This window comes from Fusarium phalaenopsidis (genome assembly GCF_050370095.1).
Source record: "Fusarium phalaenopsidis strain FUZ10S chromosome Unknown contig_32304, whole genome shotgun sequence".
Classification (NCBI taxonomy): Eukaryota; Fungi; Ascomycota; class Sordariomycetes; order Hypocreales; family Nectriaceae; genus Fusarium; species Fusarium phalaenopsidis.
In genome coordinates, this window is record NW_028145404.1 from 3,273,411 (window position 1) to 3,287,797 (window position 14,387).

At 54.0% G+C, this 14,387-nt stretch overlaps 3 protein-coding genes across 3 annotated transcripts; 1 reads left to right on the plus strand and 2 right to left on the minus strand.

The window, feature by feature from the left end:
• Positions 1-168: 168 nt before the first annotated feature.
• LRP88_10280 (necrosis inducing protein-domain-containing protein) lies at positions 169-931 on the minus strand (the record flags this gene model as incomplete). Its single annotated transcript, XM_083246744.1, has 2 exons — positions 169-652; positions 705-931. The coding sequence occupies 2 exons, from the start codon at positions 929-931 to the stop codon at positions 169-171; spliced, it is 711 nt and encodes a 236-aa protein (XP_083097857.1).
• A 3,077-nt stretch (positions 932-4,008) lies between these two features.
• Positions 4,009-10,152, plus strand: LRP88_10281 (guanine nucleotide exchange factor DCK1; the record flags this gene model as incomplete). The annotated part of the gene is made up of 2 exons (XM_083246745.1): positions 4,009-9,520; positions 9,572-10,152. The coding sequence occupies 2 exons, from the start codon at positions 4,009-4,011 to the stop codon at positions 10,150-10,152; spliced, it is 6,093 nt and encodes a 2,030-aa protein (XP_083097858.1).
• Positions 10,153-11,280: 1,128 nt separating this feature from the next.
• On the minus strand, positions 11,281-13,220 carry LRP88_10282 (Hsp70 family protein; the record flags this gene model as incomplete). The annotated part of the gene is made up of 6 exons (XM_083246746.1): positions 11,281-11,318; positions 11,370-11,673; positions 11,727-12,251; positions 12,303-12,330; positions 12,389-12,892; positions 12,952-13,220. The coding sequence occupies 6 exons, from the start codon at positions 13,218-13,220 to the stop codon at positions 11,281-11,283; spliced, it is 1,668 nt and encodes a 555-aa protein (XP_083097859.1).
• Positions 13,221-14,387: the final 1,167 nt, after the last annotated feature.

Below are 14,387 nucleotides of genomic sequence, written 5' to 3' on the forward strand. Positions count from 1 at the left end.
TCTAGCAAATAGAACAGCATGGTTCGAGTTCAGAACTCTAATATATTACTATCTCCTTTCGGCTATGGGAGGACATGGAGTCTCTTGGGGTAGAGAACCCGAACCCTCGAACCATTTCCTCAGGGGCCGCTCGTCATCTCACACCACGCACGCAAATGAGGCCGAAACTTAGACGGCAGCCTTACCCAGGTTCTTGTCAAAGTTGTCATCCTTGAAGGGCACATTGGCGTCACCGAAATCCGTGTTGGTCAGCGCAGTGCGGGCAGCATCAGTGAGGCTCTCCCAGGCCACCAGGGGCTGCTGGCCACCCTTTTCGTCGGTGAAGACGATGTGGTGGTTGACGGGCCAGGAGGCAGTATAGCCCGCGAGGGGGCTGTTGCCCGAGAAGGTACCTGAAGTTCGGGCCTCGTATCCGCTGTGCTGGGAAACGGCCATGCCGACGACGCTAGCACTGGTGCTCTGGCTTGAGAGCCAGATGACAATGTTCTCCCAGTCGTGACGATGTCCCAGCCCAGGCGATGGCGAATCCTTAGGCATGTACCAGGAGTACATGATGGCATAGCGACCGTTGTACGTCTTGCCACGGACGTAAACCTGGCCGGTGCTCTTGCTGCAACCTCCGTTGGAAGAGCCGCTGGTTGCCAATCCTCCGCTAGAAGTCGGGTCAGCTTCAGTCACTGAGTCCAGGCGTATTCGCGACATACCCGGTGTTGCCACTGGCGTCGACAGCTGGGAAGGGAACACAGCCGTTGAAAACCTTCAGGAACGGCTTGTACTTGAGGTAGAGCGAGCCAGCTGTTCCCGAAGGGACGGTCTCTGGGAACCCGACAACGGCGTCATGGTTGATGACGCTGCGCTTTTCGAGGGGAGAGCCAGAGACAGCCGAGGCGCACACGGCCAGACCGGAGAGGAGTCGGGTGACAAGAACCATGATGCCGTTTGTGTCCTAACAGTTGTCCGTAAGTATTATGGCGAAGCCTAATGATATGCGTTAAGGTAATTACCTGGGATTCGAAACAATGTTTTGAGGGACTGTGTTGAGCTTTGGGTAGCTGTGCAGAGTCTCGATGAGCACTTAAGTCGGGGGAAGTTGTCTCTTTAATAGAACGGCATTTTCTCTTAAGGGTCCATATAGCATATCGGACCCTGGATTAACACGAGGGCACATGGGAGCATGGAATTGGCGGATCGTGAGAGATTCCCGTCCGTAGCGTGGAGGTTGCTGGTGTTGATTGCCTCATCGGGAACTATGGACCGGCCGCATTGGCCCCGATGTAACAACCAGGAGTGGGGGGTTTGGTGAAGTCGACAGCGAAGCTTCGGCCCGTGGACTGATGACGGGCTGGGGATCAGCTTGGCCGGCTCTTGGGGCAGGCTGGACTATGGTGATTCCCCTCTTAAGGACAAGGGTTGCGGCTATGTAGGAAGCTGTCGGTGAGCTTGCGCGGAGTAGGATGGCTTTTGGGACATGTTCCTGAGACTAGGTCGGTTTTTGACTGGTGGAAAGAGATGGGGAGAGCCAGCTCTAACACGGACTAAGAATAGTCAGTTCTAGTTTACCTTTTCCATAGTCGAGCTGTTTCTTGGATGCGCAACACCATGCGCATTAAACAATGAGGGGTTAGGACATCACCGTGCCAAACATCCGTAGCCCTCCCACATCCCGAGAAAAGCAATACGTGACAAAACACTTCAGTTAAATCTCCGACAGGGCATACTTTCGTCCTGATCGTCGACAGGTCTGCTATGGTCGTTGCCGTGAACTTCGGTTGTGACTGTATAGGGTAGTCAGGCAAGATATGAGGTTATCTCCACTCGAAATCCAGCATTGATTGATAAGAAAGTATTTCGCGGTTGAATGGATACCTAAGCAATACTATCATTAGTACATTGGTATCCTGTTCCCTAGGTTGTTGAAACCAAACCCTCAAGGCTGACGATATCGGACATATTGAGTTCAATCGCGGTCACATGAAAACATCAAACCTTGACCAAGGCTGTAACGGTATGATCTACACAACGCCTAGTGTTTCGAGACGAGACGAACCAACGCAACAGGTCAGCTTAACCTAATCGAGCGGCGCGATGCATGTGTCAGACACCGGAGTGGTACAGAATCGACAACAGAGATGTTGCGCGGCAGCCACCGTGTCACGCTTCCACGAGCCGCCACGACGGAGACGAAGACGGAGAACAGATACGGAGACCTGGAACCAGATCATCTTCATCCCTGAGGGCATCACAGCCCAAGTCAAGCTCGACGCAGGGTTGACGCAGGGATGAAACAGAGAATTCTTTGTGAACCTGTATTGTGTGTGTTGTCTTGGAGTCAGCGGCTTGGCATCCAACTACGTTGGCGGCGATGCCCTGGATTCGCCCTATCGAGAAGAGAGTCGCATCTATCCCAAAGAGGATCAAGCACTCGATACCTCGATAAAGTATATTCGAAACTCTGGGAGGCGCACACTGAGAACTTGGTATACCTGCGATTGGCGACTTGACGGCGACACTCGGGAGCCGCCGCATGAGACATGGCATTCCCGTTGACGGTCAAAGTGGAGGCGGGACAGATCGAGAGTCGTTGTTGGTGAATACCAAAGCTCTAGGGGGGCCCATTGTTCTTTGAGTGAATGTGCAGACATTCTCGCAATATGAGCGATGGTTGGGAATGGAAATGATGCATCAGATACAAACCCTGCAGATGGAGATGGCCTCCCTCCCTCCTTTGGACTGGCGGGCCGTATTACAGTCCATACATGCCTGGGTTGGTACGGATACCGGACACTTTATCAAACAGCCCGCACGGCCCGTGGTACCGTACTGCAACAGGCAGGTATCCATTCCGCGGATGTGTTGAAGCATCGATCTCAGGTTGACGGTTTAAGTTGCCGTGGCCGTTTGAACGAGTTGCAGCGGTCGACTTGCACAGCGCAAGCTTTGTGTGCCTGTGCCTGTGCCTGTGCGTCGCGTTGCAGCTCCAGCGGCGCGGCGCTCGTGCAGTGAATGGATGGATGGAGTGCAGGGCCCCAGGGGGACGGTAGCCTCTAAACCAAAGACGCCGTAGTCGACTTGTCGATCCACGCCCATGCCATCCCACGTACCGCGCGGTGGGTGGTATCGGATTGGGCCAGTGAAGCCCAAACCCGGGGCCAGGAAAGCTAAAAAAGCAATTATTCTGTATTAGAAGATGGAGCATTCCCTCTGGTCCCCTTCAGGCTCCCCTCCGACTTGTATTGGAAACCTTGCGGATGGGAGATTGTAGACGTCAAACCCTGGCCCGGCAATCAAGAAATCTCTTCATTATCCAATCCCATTTCCGAGGCGCCAGTATTCTACCTATCTGGGTAACCTCTTCATCACTCTCGCTCGCTCCCGTCCTTCACCCTCGCCGCGTCCAGCCACCCCGAACCGGCGTCAACCCCCCTCCCTCTCTGAGAAAAAGGCTGAGGCCACCCCTCGATCTAGAACCCTTGTCAACTGGAACCAGCCAGCCCGCAGCTATTTCGCGTTTGTACTCAGGGGGTTCGAATTTGAGCAGGTTGCCAGCTGCAGCCAAACAGCGCCTTTTGGATTTCTGGCAACAACGTCTGTCTGTCTGGAATCAAGCAATCCGACATCCTTCTGCGAAGTCCCGTCCCGAATTCAAGACCGAATCCGATATCCACATCCACATCCACCTCCGTGCACCCTCAATCCTGTGCTGGCGCTGCGGGAATCACCATCCATGAGCCCGCAATTGGTTGACGGGGCCCCTCTCCACCAGCTCCCATCGCTACGCCGAGAGCCTTGAGATGATCTCTTGATGCATCCTGCGAATCTACAAACACCACAGTCTCGCACCACCCGCCCGCCTCCTCTCTCCCGACCCGTCCAGAACCCCCCCGTACCTCTCGCCGTTGCCGACCCCCAGCTGCGACCCTCGGCCACGCCCAGCTGCGGCGGCCCGCCAACTCATCTCCAGAAACAGAAACATCCTCCTCGACCTGGACCGACCTGGTGTGATCTTCAATGCCCTGGCAGCCTCTCCCCCGCATCGCGTTCGCCGTTGCGACCTACCCGTTCCCGGCCTCCAGCCCGGCCGACCTCCCCCTCGAGATTGGCGATGAGCTCTACATCATCGAAGAGACCCCGGACGGCAACTGGCTGCGCGGCTACCTCGTAGCTCCTCCCAGTCTGCTGGCTGGCCTGACCTCGGTCAAGGGCCAGACCCTCGAGGCGCGCGTCTTCAGTGGCATCTTCCCCCGGAGCTGCGTCGAGGTTCGTGAGATGCTTGGCGAGTCAGAGAATGGTGACGAAATCGACGAACTAGCGAGCGATGGTGCCCCCGGCGATGTAGATGTGCCACGCGCGAGCGACTCCGCCAAGAGCGGCGTGACTAGTGTAGCAGAGCGCAAGAGACGAAAGGATGCAGACCGTTCGACCACCTCGAGCAGGGCGAGAACACCCTTCAGGGAGCTCCCCAACGGAACTCTGGGAAACCTATCTGTACCTATCAGGAGAGACCCCGACGCGCCGCGACCTGCTGCACCCGTTCCCATGCTGAAGATTGGAGACGAAACACCGACTTCGCTGTCCGAGCCCTTGATCGACGAGATCGCCTCGTGTCTAAGGGAATGGCATTCTACAAACTTGCACGAGCTCCTTCTCTCTAGACAGTATGGACGATTAGATCAGCTCTCCCAGCTCATCACCATACTCAATCTGCACCGCCAACAATTCCTCTACAATGTCCTTACTTCACACGAATACGACCGCCTACGCGAAAAGACTGTCTGGGATCTTGTGAGGGTGAATAAACTATGTGGAGGAGAGGTCATTGTGCGCGATCCAGAAGCTCGTGGTAGGGTCTTGACAGCCGACGACTGCATTGTCAAGGTGACCAAGCTACAGTCCGTCATGAGCCTTTTGGATGAGCCTCCACAATCGACAGTCGAATTGTCGGCTCTTCACCATCTCTTGGTAGATATCAAGGGCTTCGCGGGAGCTTCGACCGAAGAGACGTCCCTTGTTTTCTACCTCGTCAGCAAACCTCAATACGGCGAACCCTTCAGCCTCTCCGAAGGCTTCTGTGTCACGATCCCCTCAGGCGGCACCATTGGCAGCTTGGCCAAGAACGCCCAAACAAAGACCCTCTTTACCGATCTCTCCTCCCAGGACGTTGGCGATCTACCCTCGGCAGAATCAGAGCTGTTCCTCGTCGTCAAGGTATTAGCCTCGCAGCAGATCCTACCGGCCAAGCCGCCCTCTCGATCGGGAACCGCCCCTTCAGCCTCCTACTCCAGGGATCCGATGAAGCCAAATTCTTCCAGCGGGATGAAGTCTTCTAGAAGAAGTCTCATGTGGGGTGGCAAGAACTCAAGATCTGGCTTCTCAAGGGGCTCCCCTGCGACGCGCATGGACTCCGTTGCTGAGCAGGAGGGACGACCTTCAACAACCGGCGACAGTCGGGATGGCCCACCAAGTACTTCTGGTTCCAAGACTGGTGCTTGCCCAGAAGGTGCACAAATGGCAGACCGTGCTATTGGTGTGGGTGTTCTACGGCTGAATGCGATCATGAAGCAGGATGAAGAGGTTGAACATCTGGTGAATATTTGGTCGGCATCAGCCAGACATGCAGGCGAAAAGGACGCCGATGACTGGGAGCCACTGGTAAAGGAGCTGTTGGATAGCTCATCGGGACACTACGAAAAGTCACGAAGGGGAGAGCGATTACAGCTTCAACTAAAGAGCTTCAACCATCCCGACGCAGATATTCTCATCAAGGCGACACCAACCATGCTCTCAGGCGTGGTTAAGACGAGCAAGATGGGCTTTTCCGGCGCCCCGACGAGGCCACGTTCGGATATCTATTTGACCTTGGACGATGCCGCCTTGGGGAAGCAGAACCTATTATCGCGTTATGGCGGCAGTGCGACAACTATGCCTGGTAGTCTTCACGCAAGCAACCTGCAAATAACCCTTGAAGTCAGGAAACCTTCGGGCGAACGAATCGAAAACTGCATCTTTGCCTCGTCCAACACAGATGGCTTGAGCACCTTCAAGTCGATAGCAACAGAACGAGGGGAGCCCTGGAAGCAGACACTCCGACTTTCTCTATTACCGAATGACGTCTCACAGGCCCACGTCGTCATGTACATATCCGACATGCCCAACCCGCCATTCGCCGTTGCTCACATACCACTATGGGATCACGGCGCATTCATCCGGGACGGTCTGCATGGTCTCTTGCTCTATAAGATAGACGAGTACACTTCAACTGCAGTTCCTGGGCCTAGCGGAAAGGGGGGCTACCTTTCGCTTCAATGGAGCCCTCAGGGCAAGGATGAGCATTCGGCCGACCTGAGTGGACCTCTTGCTGTCCTCCGTGTCAACACATATCTTTGCAGCACGCGCTTCTCACAGGATAGAGTGATATTGGGCCTCTTGAAGTGGAGAGACCTACCTAGAGAAGAGGTTCCCGGAGTGCTTAGACAACTAATCTTCGTGCCAGAGATCGAAGTGGTGAAACTACTGAACGATGTTTTGGATGGACTATTTGGGATTCTGGTCGAGTATTCTGGTAGCCACGAGTTCGAGGACCTCGTCTTCACTGCGTTGGTCAGGGTACTGGGCATCGTCCACGATCGAAGATTCAACCTGGGCCCGTTGGTGGATCACTACGCCGAGAACCAGTTCAACTACCCCTTCGCGACCCCGTGTCTGATGCGATCCTTCACCCGGCTCCTTCAGAACCCAACCGAACCCGAGACAGCCCGGAAGCTGCGCGCTACCTTTAAAGTTGTTAGGCACATCCTCAAATTCATCACGCAGGCCAGAGGTCAACAGAAGGCAAAGGAGGCTGGGGTAGGCATCACATCGACCACAACCGGATTTACTCGTGACCTTCGGGCCATCTTCAAGGCCCTCGATGCCATGATGCGCAACTCTGCGCCCGCCCTCGTTGGTAGCCAGACTCTGGCCGTGCAGCACTTCCATACATGGCTGCCCGAACTCGCCGGCCTGCTGACGACGGAGGAGACTCTCCACATTGCCATTGACTTTATGGACTCTTGCACCGATGTCAAGGGAAAGCTCATCCTGTACAAGCTTGTGCTCATCATCAACTACGCCAAACTGGACTTGTTCGCCCACCCCGAGCAGAAATCGGCCCTGAGCACCAATACGGTGCGATGGATCACTCCTCACTGGGGCCACACCGAGCAAGTCACGGATCAGTGGAGAGACCAGATTCGCTTGTGCTGCTCAGTATTGGCGAGCCAGATCGATTATCTCGGATCTGAGATCCCTGATCATATTTCCAAAATTATTGACTCCTACCTGGCGATTTTGGCTTCCCCTCACAAGCCAAGTGATCGCCTCTCTCTCCTATTCCCCTCCTCATACCCGTTCCCCACCAAGCCTGTCGCCGATGATCTTCAGTTTGATGAAGCTCTGGTTGAGCTCTCTGCAGTCCTGTCTGCCGTGTCAAACTCGCCCTCGGGGATGCAACTCGAGCTTGCCGAGGATGACCTGACTACTATTCTAGAGAACCTCCTCCGGGTGCACATGAGCATCCTGAAGGGAGAGGCTTACCCTTCAGAATGGCTGAGCGTGCACATCCACCATCACAAGTCAACCATGCGAACTCTTCAATATCTCGCCAGCACTATGTTGGACTCCTTCCTCCCCGACCCTGATGACGCCGAGAGCTTCAACACCGAGCTGTGGAAGCTCTTCTTCACGACACTCCTCAAGCTGGTGGGCAGCACATCTCTTGCACTGGAGACGTTCCCCGAGCAGAAGCGCAGAGCAGTATGGAAGATTGCGGGCGATGTTCGAGAGCACGGCGCTGAGCTTCTGCGGCGAACTTGGGAGGCGATTGGATGGGAGACGACCCCTGACGAGCGGAATCGATACAACTTGTCCAAGATGGGAGGATACCAGGTTCAATATGTCCCGACCCTTGTTGGTCCGATTGTTGAGCTCTGCCTCAGTGTTCACGAGGGTCTTCGACGAATGGCTGTCGAGGTTCTTCAGACCATGATTGTCAGCGAATGGACCTTGAGCGAGGACCTATCAGTGATCCAGACCGAGACGATCGACCGATTGGATCTCTTCTTTAAGGAGAAGCCACTGACCGAGAGCATCCTCCAGAAGCTGTTCATCGGGGAGCTTCTGGAACGATTCGAGGTTCTTTCAGAGGTGTCCGACGAGCCATTGTACACTGCCCTACGCGAGTTTGTGGGAACTATCGACGAGTTCTTGGACCTCCTGGTTGCGGTCCACAGCAGCGATGACACCGGAGAAGCATCCCACCTCATCAACCGCCTGCGTCTTATGGAGTTCCTACGCGACATGCAGAAGGAGGAGATCTTTGTCCGCTATGTCCACCAGCTTGCAGACTTGCAGGCTGAGTCGAGGAATCACACCGAGGCTGGCTTGGCTCTACGCCTCCACGCTGACCTGTACGAATGGGATCCGACAAGTCAAACGCCCGCCCTGCCTGACCCAGAGTTCCCTGCGCAGACACAGTTTGAGCGCAAGGAGAGGATCTACTTTGACATGATCAAGCACTTTGAGGAAGGCGAGTCGTGGAGCCACGCGCTGGCAGCGTACAAGGAGCTGCAGGCACAGTATGAGACCAACATCTTTGACTTTGCCAAGCTCGCTAGGACCGAGCGGGCGATTGCGACGATATACGAGACCATCTCCAAGAGCGACAAGCTTATCCCCAAGTACTTCAAGGTTATCTACAAGGGCCTCGGGTTTGCGGCCAACCTGCGTGACAAGGAGTACATCTACGAGGGCTCGCCTAGTGAGCGTGCCTCGGCATTTACGGACCGCATGCAGGAGCAGTATCCCGCGGCTCAGATCGTCACTGGAGGTGACGTGGACGATGTTGAGGGACAGTTCTTGGTCATATCAGCTGTGACACCTCATCGCGACCTAACCCATCAAGTCTTTCAACGGGCTCGAGTGCCCCAGGTGATCAGGGACTTCCTTATCTCCTCGCACCCTCAGACCTTTTCCATCTCAACACGACGCAGCACAACTGGCCCTGTCAAGGAGCATTCCGCCGAGAAGCTGGTGTACACGACTGCCGATGCCTTCCCTACCATCCTCCGACGCAGCGAGGTTGTTGACGTTCAAGAGATCACACTTGATGCGCATGACACGGGTCTGGAGCGCATTGTTCGCAAGACACAGGAGATGACGGCCCTTGAACGTCGGGTTGCTGATGGTGACAATGAACACGCACAGCTTCTCCTGGACGCTGTCAGTATCTCGGTGAACCCCAATTCTGAAAACAGCGTCGCCTGCTACCGCCAACTACTTCCACAACCCAAGGAAGTAGACGAAGACGCGGAGGACGACGATGAGGAAGAAGAGGAGGAAGAGGCTGAGGTGGAGTTGTCTCCCCAGGACAGCGCAATCAAGATGGCACTTGTTGACCATGCCATCATGATCAAGAGGTGTCTGGCAATGTTCTCTCGAAGTTCCAATGAGCTCCTCATCCGAAGACATGATGAGCTGCAGATGTGTATGTTGAACCTTGAGCGAGAAGTCTTCAGATAACTAACACCCTACCCAGACTTTGAGAGCACCTTTGCACCAGAAATTGCGCACTTCGCGCCTCCTCAGCCACAGCGCGAGCAAGTCACAACCCCCTCCCCGACCTGGAGACGGTCATCACCATCATCCGAGGGAAGCCCTAGGAACATGAACATTGCCGCTGTCGCGACGGAGGAAGCATCGGTGATCCGGCCGGTCTCGAAGCGTGGAACGCGTCTGAGCTTCTTGGGTGGTAAGAAGAAGGAGCCGGAACTACCTGCTGAACCCGAGGAGACGGCCGGAGACATTGAGACGGCTAGCAGCCACAGTCGATCTTTGAGCCATACACAAAGCAAAGATCACCGACACAGCTTCTTCCGGACACAGTCTCGCGAGGACAAGCACCCCATGTCACCAGGCGGCTTCAGCAGCCGGGGAAGCTTTGAGCAGATCGGGTTCGGCGACGACAAGGCCGTCGAGACCAAGATTGGGAGCAGCGGCGGCGGCGGAGGCGGGAGCCTCGGCAAGAAGAACAGCGTCCGCAAGAGGTTCAGCATGCTCAAGATCGGACGCAAGAGCAGCAAGGGCAATGGCATGATGGGAAGCCTGGACGAGGAGTAGGACTACTTCCGGGCGTATTTTGGCCGGTACAACGTGGGCTTTGACGACAAGGGAGGTCCCGCCTCTGAGGGGCAGCAGTCCTGTCGATGATGAAAATGGTTCAGAGCTTAGGGGGGTGGCTTTTTCTTCTTTGTTCTTGTTTCTGAAATTCTTTCTATACAGACTTTGGCTTCTACACCATGATTAGAGGCGGGCCAAGGCACTTCTGTTTTTTTTTCTTTTGCTAAGAGAGAGAGGCGGTATACTGAGGGAAAGGAAAGGGGGGGATGTACTATGACCAAACTAGAGAAAAAGGTTGGATCACCTTGAAAAGGGGGTAAAAAAGGGGTAAAGGGAGATTTGAGATGTTTGTTGTTGATACCTTCACTGGCCTCCCCTTTTCCTCAGGGCCTTTTTTATTGTTTTTATTGTTTTTCTTCTGCTTCTTATTCTTCTCCCGCCCTTGTCTTCTTTGTTGCCCTCCCTTTGTCTTTATTCTGTCCCTTTGCGGACTTTTCTTCGTTTCTTCTTCATTCTTCTTTTTCTTCTTTTTTTTTCTTTAACCATGTAAGCTTGGTGTTCTGGATACCTATGATATTGTAAATGCGTACCTTTAGCCCTAGGAGGCCAATGTCTTCTCATATCAGACTTGTACAATTGACGCAGATGGCCTTTGAGCCTTCGAGACTTAAACAATTACGCCATAATGCTTGCTTATTGTTTGTGAATATCTGATTCCCATAGAATGCTAGATCTGCTGCTGGAGCCTTGACGCTGGGACTTGACCGGCAGGTAACATGTGTTTTGAGCATCACTTCACACAAAACACACACGAGTATCAAGTATTTATGGACTCCTTGTTATCAAAACGGGAATACTGGGTGAGGCTTTAGGTACGCTTCAGCTTGTCTATCTAGTCTCTCCACACCTAGATGAATGTCAACCTGGTCAAAGGCCAACCAGGGACTATTAAAAACAACAACATGTGGTATCGTACCATTCCATTGGCGACTAAATGTAAAAAACAAGTCAAAGGCACCTCACTAGCTGCCAAACTATCTTGCCAGTCCTGGTTCCTTTAACTAACCAGCCCTTTTAACTCCAGAGAATAGCAAATCCTCAACGCCGGGTCATGTCTGGTTCGTTGCCTTAGACGTACTCGCAAGTCACTGTGTGGTATCGTTGGTCTAGCGAGTCGGTTAGTGGATATGCCAGAATCATCTTGCTGATTAGCTTACTGTTGTAGAGAAGAGTGTAGGTGGTCGATGCCGAGAGGTAGACAGCCTCGATCTTGCAGCTCAGCTCGTAGTACCACTGGCCGTCTGAGCCCTGACGGCGTGCTAGCAGATTCTCTGGGATATGACTAACGTCTGCCTCGACATGGGAAAGGACCTTGACGTTCTCATCACGAGAAACGGGGGCATCTCGAAGTGTCTGATCATTGTAGATGGTCATCTTGATCTTCCGGATGCGGCCTTGGCTGACGAGACCCGTCCAGACGAATGCAGTATAGTAAGGCTCATTCTCCGACACTTGATCACCCTGAAAGCTTGTTAGGTATATCATCTCTCGAGTACCAAGGAGTCCAATCTTACTCTGTTGATGAACCACTCCATGGCGTGAACCTTGAAGCAGCCATCAAGGCCGCACCACTGTTTCTTGGCCTTGAGATGCCCGTGAAGCTTTTCGTCGTATCGAGCCCGCCATTCGGTACCGTAGTGCTTTCGGGCCTTGCGATTCTTCACCTTGACCACTGCGAGTTCTGGAACAGCATTGGCGAGTCCCTTGAGCACGGCGCCCTGAACAATGGCCTGCCAGGCGTTGGGGGGCTGCATGATCTGAATCTCTCTGTCGACAGCATTTCGAAGTCGCTCTTTGAGGTAGCTGGAGGCTCCAAAACCACCAACCAGGAGAATGGCGCGGATAGGCACGTTACTAGCCGTGATCTGGTCCTTGACAAGCCTGATTACCTCGAGCACCACAGGCTCAAAGATGGTTTGGAGTTCCGAAGCCTTGAGAGCGAAGCGGCCGCGGCTGATACCAAGCGCCTTGTTGTTGGCCAGACCTGCCACGGGGATGTTGTAGGTCTCGTCTGGGCTAACATTGAGGGTGAATTGACGCTTGACCTACGGGGTATTAGTCTGGGATATGGCTGAAGGTAACTGGGCCACTGACCTTCTTCTCAAATACTTCCATGGCCTCAGCCATCACCTCCTCGTCGAAACCATCCTCCTTGCCCAGCTTTCCGCGAAGGAACTTTGCAAAGCGCATGTTGAGAAAGGTAGAGCCGCAAAGAGCACCGGAACCGGGAGCAGCTTCCTGGACCTCGAGGATAGGCTTGAGACCAGTGATGGTGTACGAGATGAGATCGACAGTACCACCACCGGCATCAACGACAACAATAGTGTCTCCGACCTTGAGGCCGTGGGGATCCAGACCATGAAGGGCATAGATGGCAGCGGCCTCGGGCTCAGAGATAAGATGGACAGGCTGCTTGGAGGCTGAAATGCCTGAGGCCTGCTCGCATGCTCTCTTGGTCTTGTCCTTGGCCAGGTCACTCCAGATAGCGGGGACAGTGACAACAAACTCGAGAGGGGTGCTGTTGACGATAGTGTCACCAAGCTTTTCACGAAGGGTATACAGAAGGTGGTCGCTAAGCTGGGAGATGTAGTCGGCGACAAGGGTATCGACATTTCGACCACCTCGTGCACCATCAGCCCTGACTGCTTGGCTCATGGACTCGAGCGAAGGGTCAAGGTCGCTTGAAGGATGTTAGTTGAATCGAATTGCAAGCCAATGGTGTTGATTGCTAGGACGTACAGCTTGAACCACTCAATTACCTCCTCCTGAGGGGCCGTAATGGGGATGGAAAAACCCCATTCGATCTTGTCGCCATTGTATCGGAGCTTGGAGGGAACCTTGTCGCTCGACTCTCCCTCCTTGTTGGTGCTGGAGACAGGCCACTGGGTGATGGCAGTACGCCTCGAAGGGTTTCGGCTTTCGGCCCAGGCTACTCCAGAGTAGGTGGTGCCAAAGTCAATACCGACAATGATTTTGCGGTCGTGAATCTTGAGCTTGTCGAAATCCATGGTGAAATAAGACCTGCGAAGAGTGTTGAGAAGATGAGGTTTCAAGAATGATGCTCAGTAGGGCTGCGGCGGGGTATAGCTTCAGCTCAGCCCAGTCCAGCTCCCGGCAGCTCGTGGTAGTGTCTCACAAGCTCAACAGCTCCTGGTCCCATAAACAACAGGGGTAGAGCCACGAGCGTGACACAGATGGCGTGGGATGGAATACGAGATAGAGATGGTGTCTCAAATTGAGGAAGAAGGGAGAGAAGAGAGGAGGGGAGAAGAAGAGGAGGAGGAGGCACAAACGGATGAGGTGGTAGATCTAGGTAGGTAGGCAGGCAGGTAGGCAAGAGGAGGAGGAGGGGAGTGGTAGGTGCAGGTGCAGGTGACTGACACCTCGAAAAGAAACCTTAGGTAGGCTTATGTACGAGGGTGCATAAGGACGAGTGAATGAATACCTCATCAGACATCCATCTTACCTAGGACTTATGGTAGTGGGCATCTGCCTGCCTCAGGCGAATGGAAGCCTATTTCGGCGCGAACAGTCAAGGCAAGGCAGCCCGCCCTGGAGTGTCAGGACTCGTTGTGGTCTGCTAAATGGCCCAGGTATTTCGACTTTCATTGTAGAAGTACCTCGGCCCATACAACAACCCGTCGAGTCCAATTCTGCCTTGGGTCTTCGGAGAGCTTGGCTCAGGTCGCCCACTAATAAAGACCCTTACGGCCGTCGTCGATAGGCGGCTAGGGCCAGCGGGTGCGGCTGCGGCGAAGCATCCATCGGCCCACCTGGCGCCCACATGTGCGGAATGGATATGGATCCATGTTCGGACGGGATTGTGGGGTTGAGTTGGGAGCCTACCTTGGCGTAACCACCGCAGACCTGAAGAAATGGGTACCAAGAGATGAGCCAAACGCCCGATAACAACTGAGCATGACGTTTTTGAAAACAGAGAACTGTTTGAGAATCATCTCTGGGTCTGGCACAAGACCAACCTGAAACGACGGCTCCATGCCAGAAGTTAACTTGCGCAGCCCTTTCAAGTGTGCTGTAAGACTGTCTGGGAAATCTGACTATCAGCAACCAATCCCCATCGTGTCTAGTCTAGCACGTCTTTGGTGTGTCGATCCGTCGAATAGCATATGCATCTGATGAATCAGTGGTAGCTGCGATGTTGAAACAACTATCAA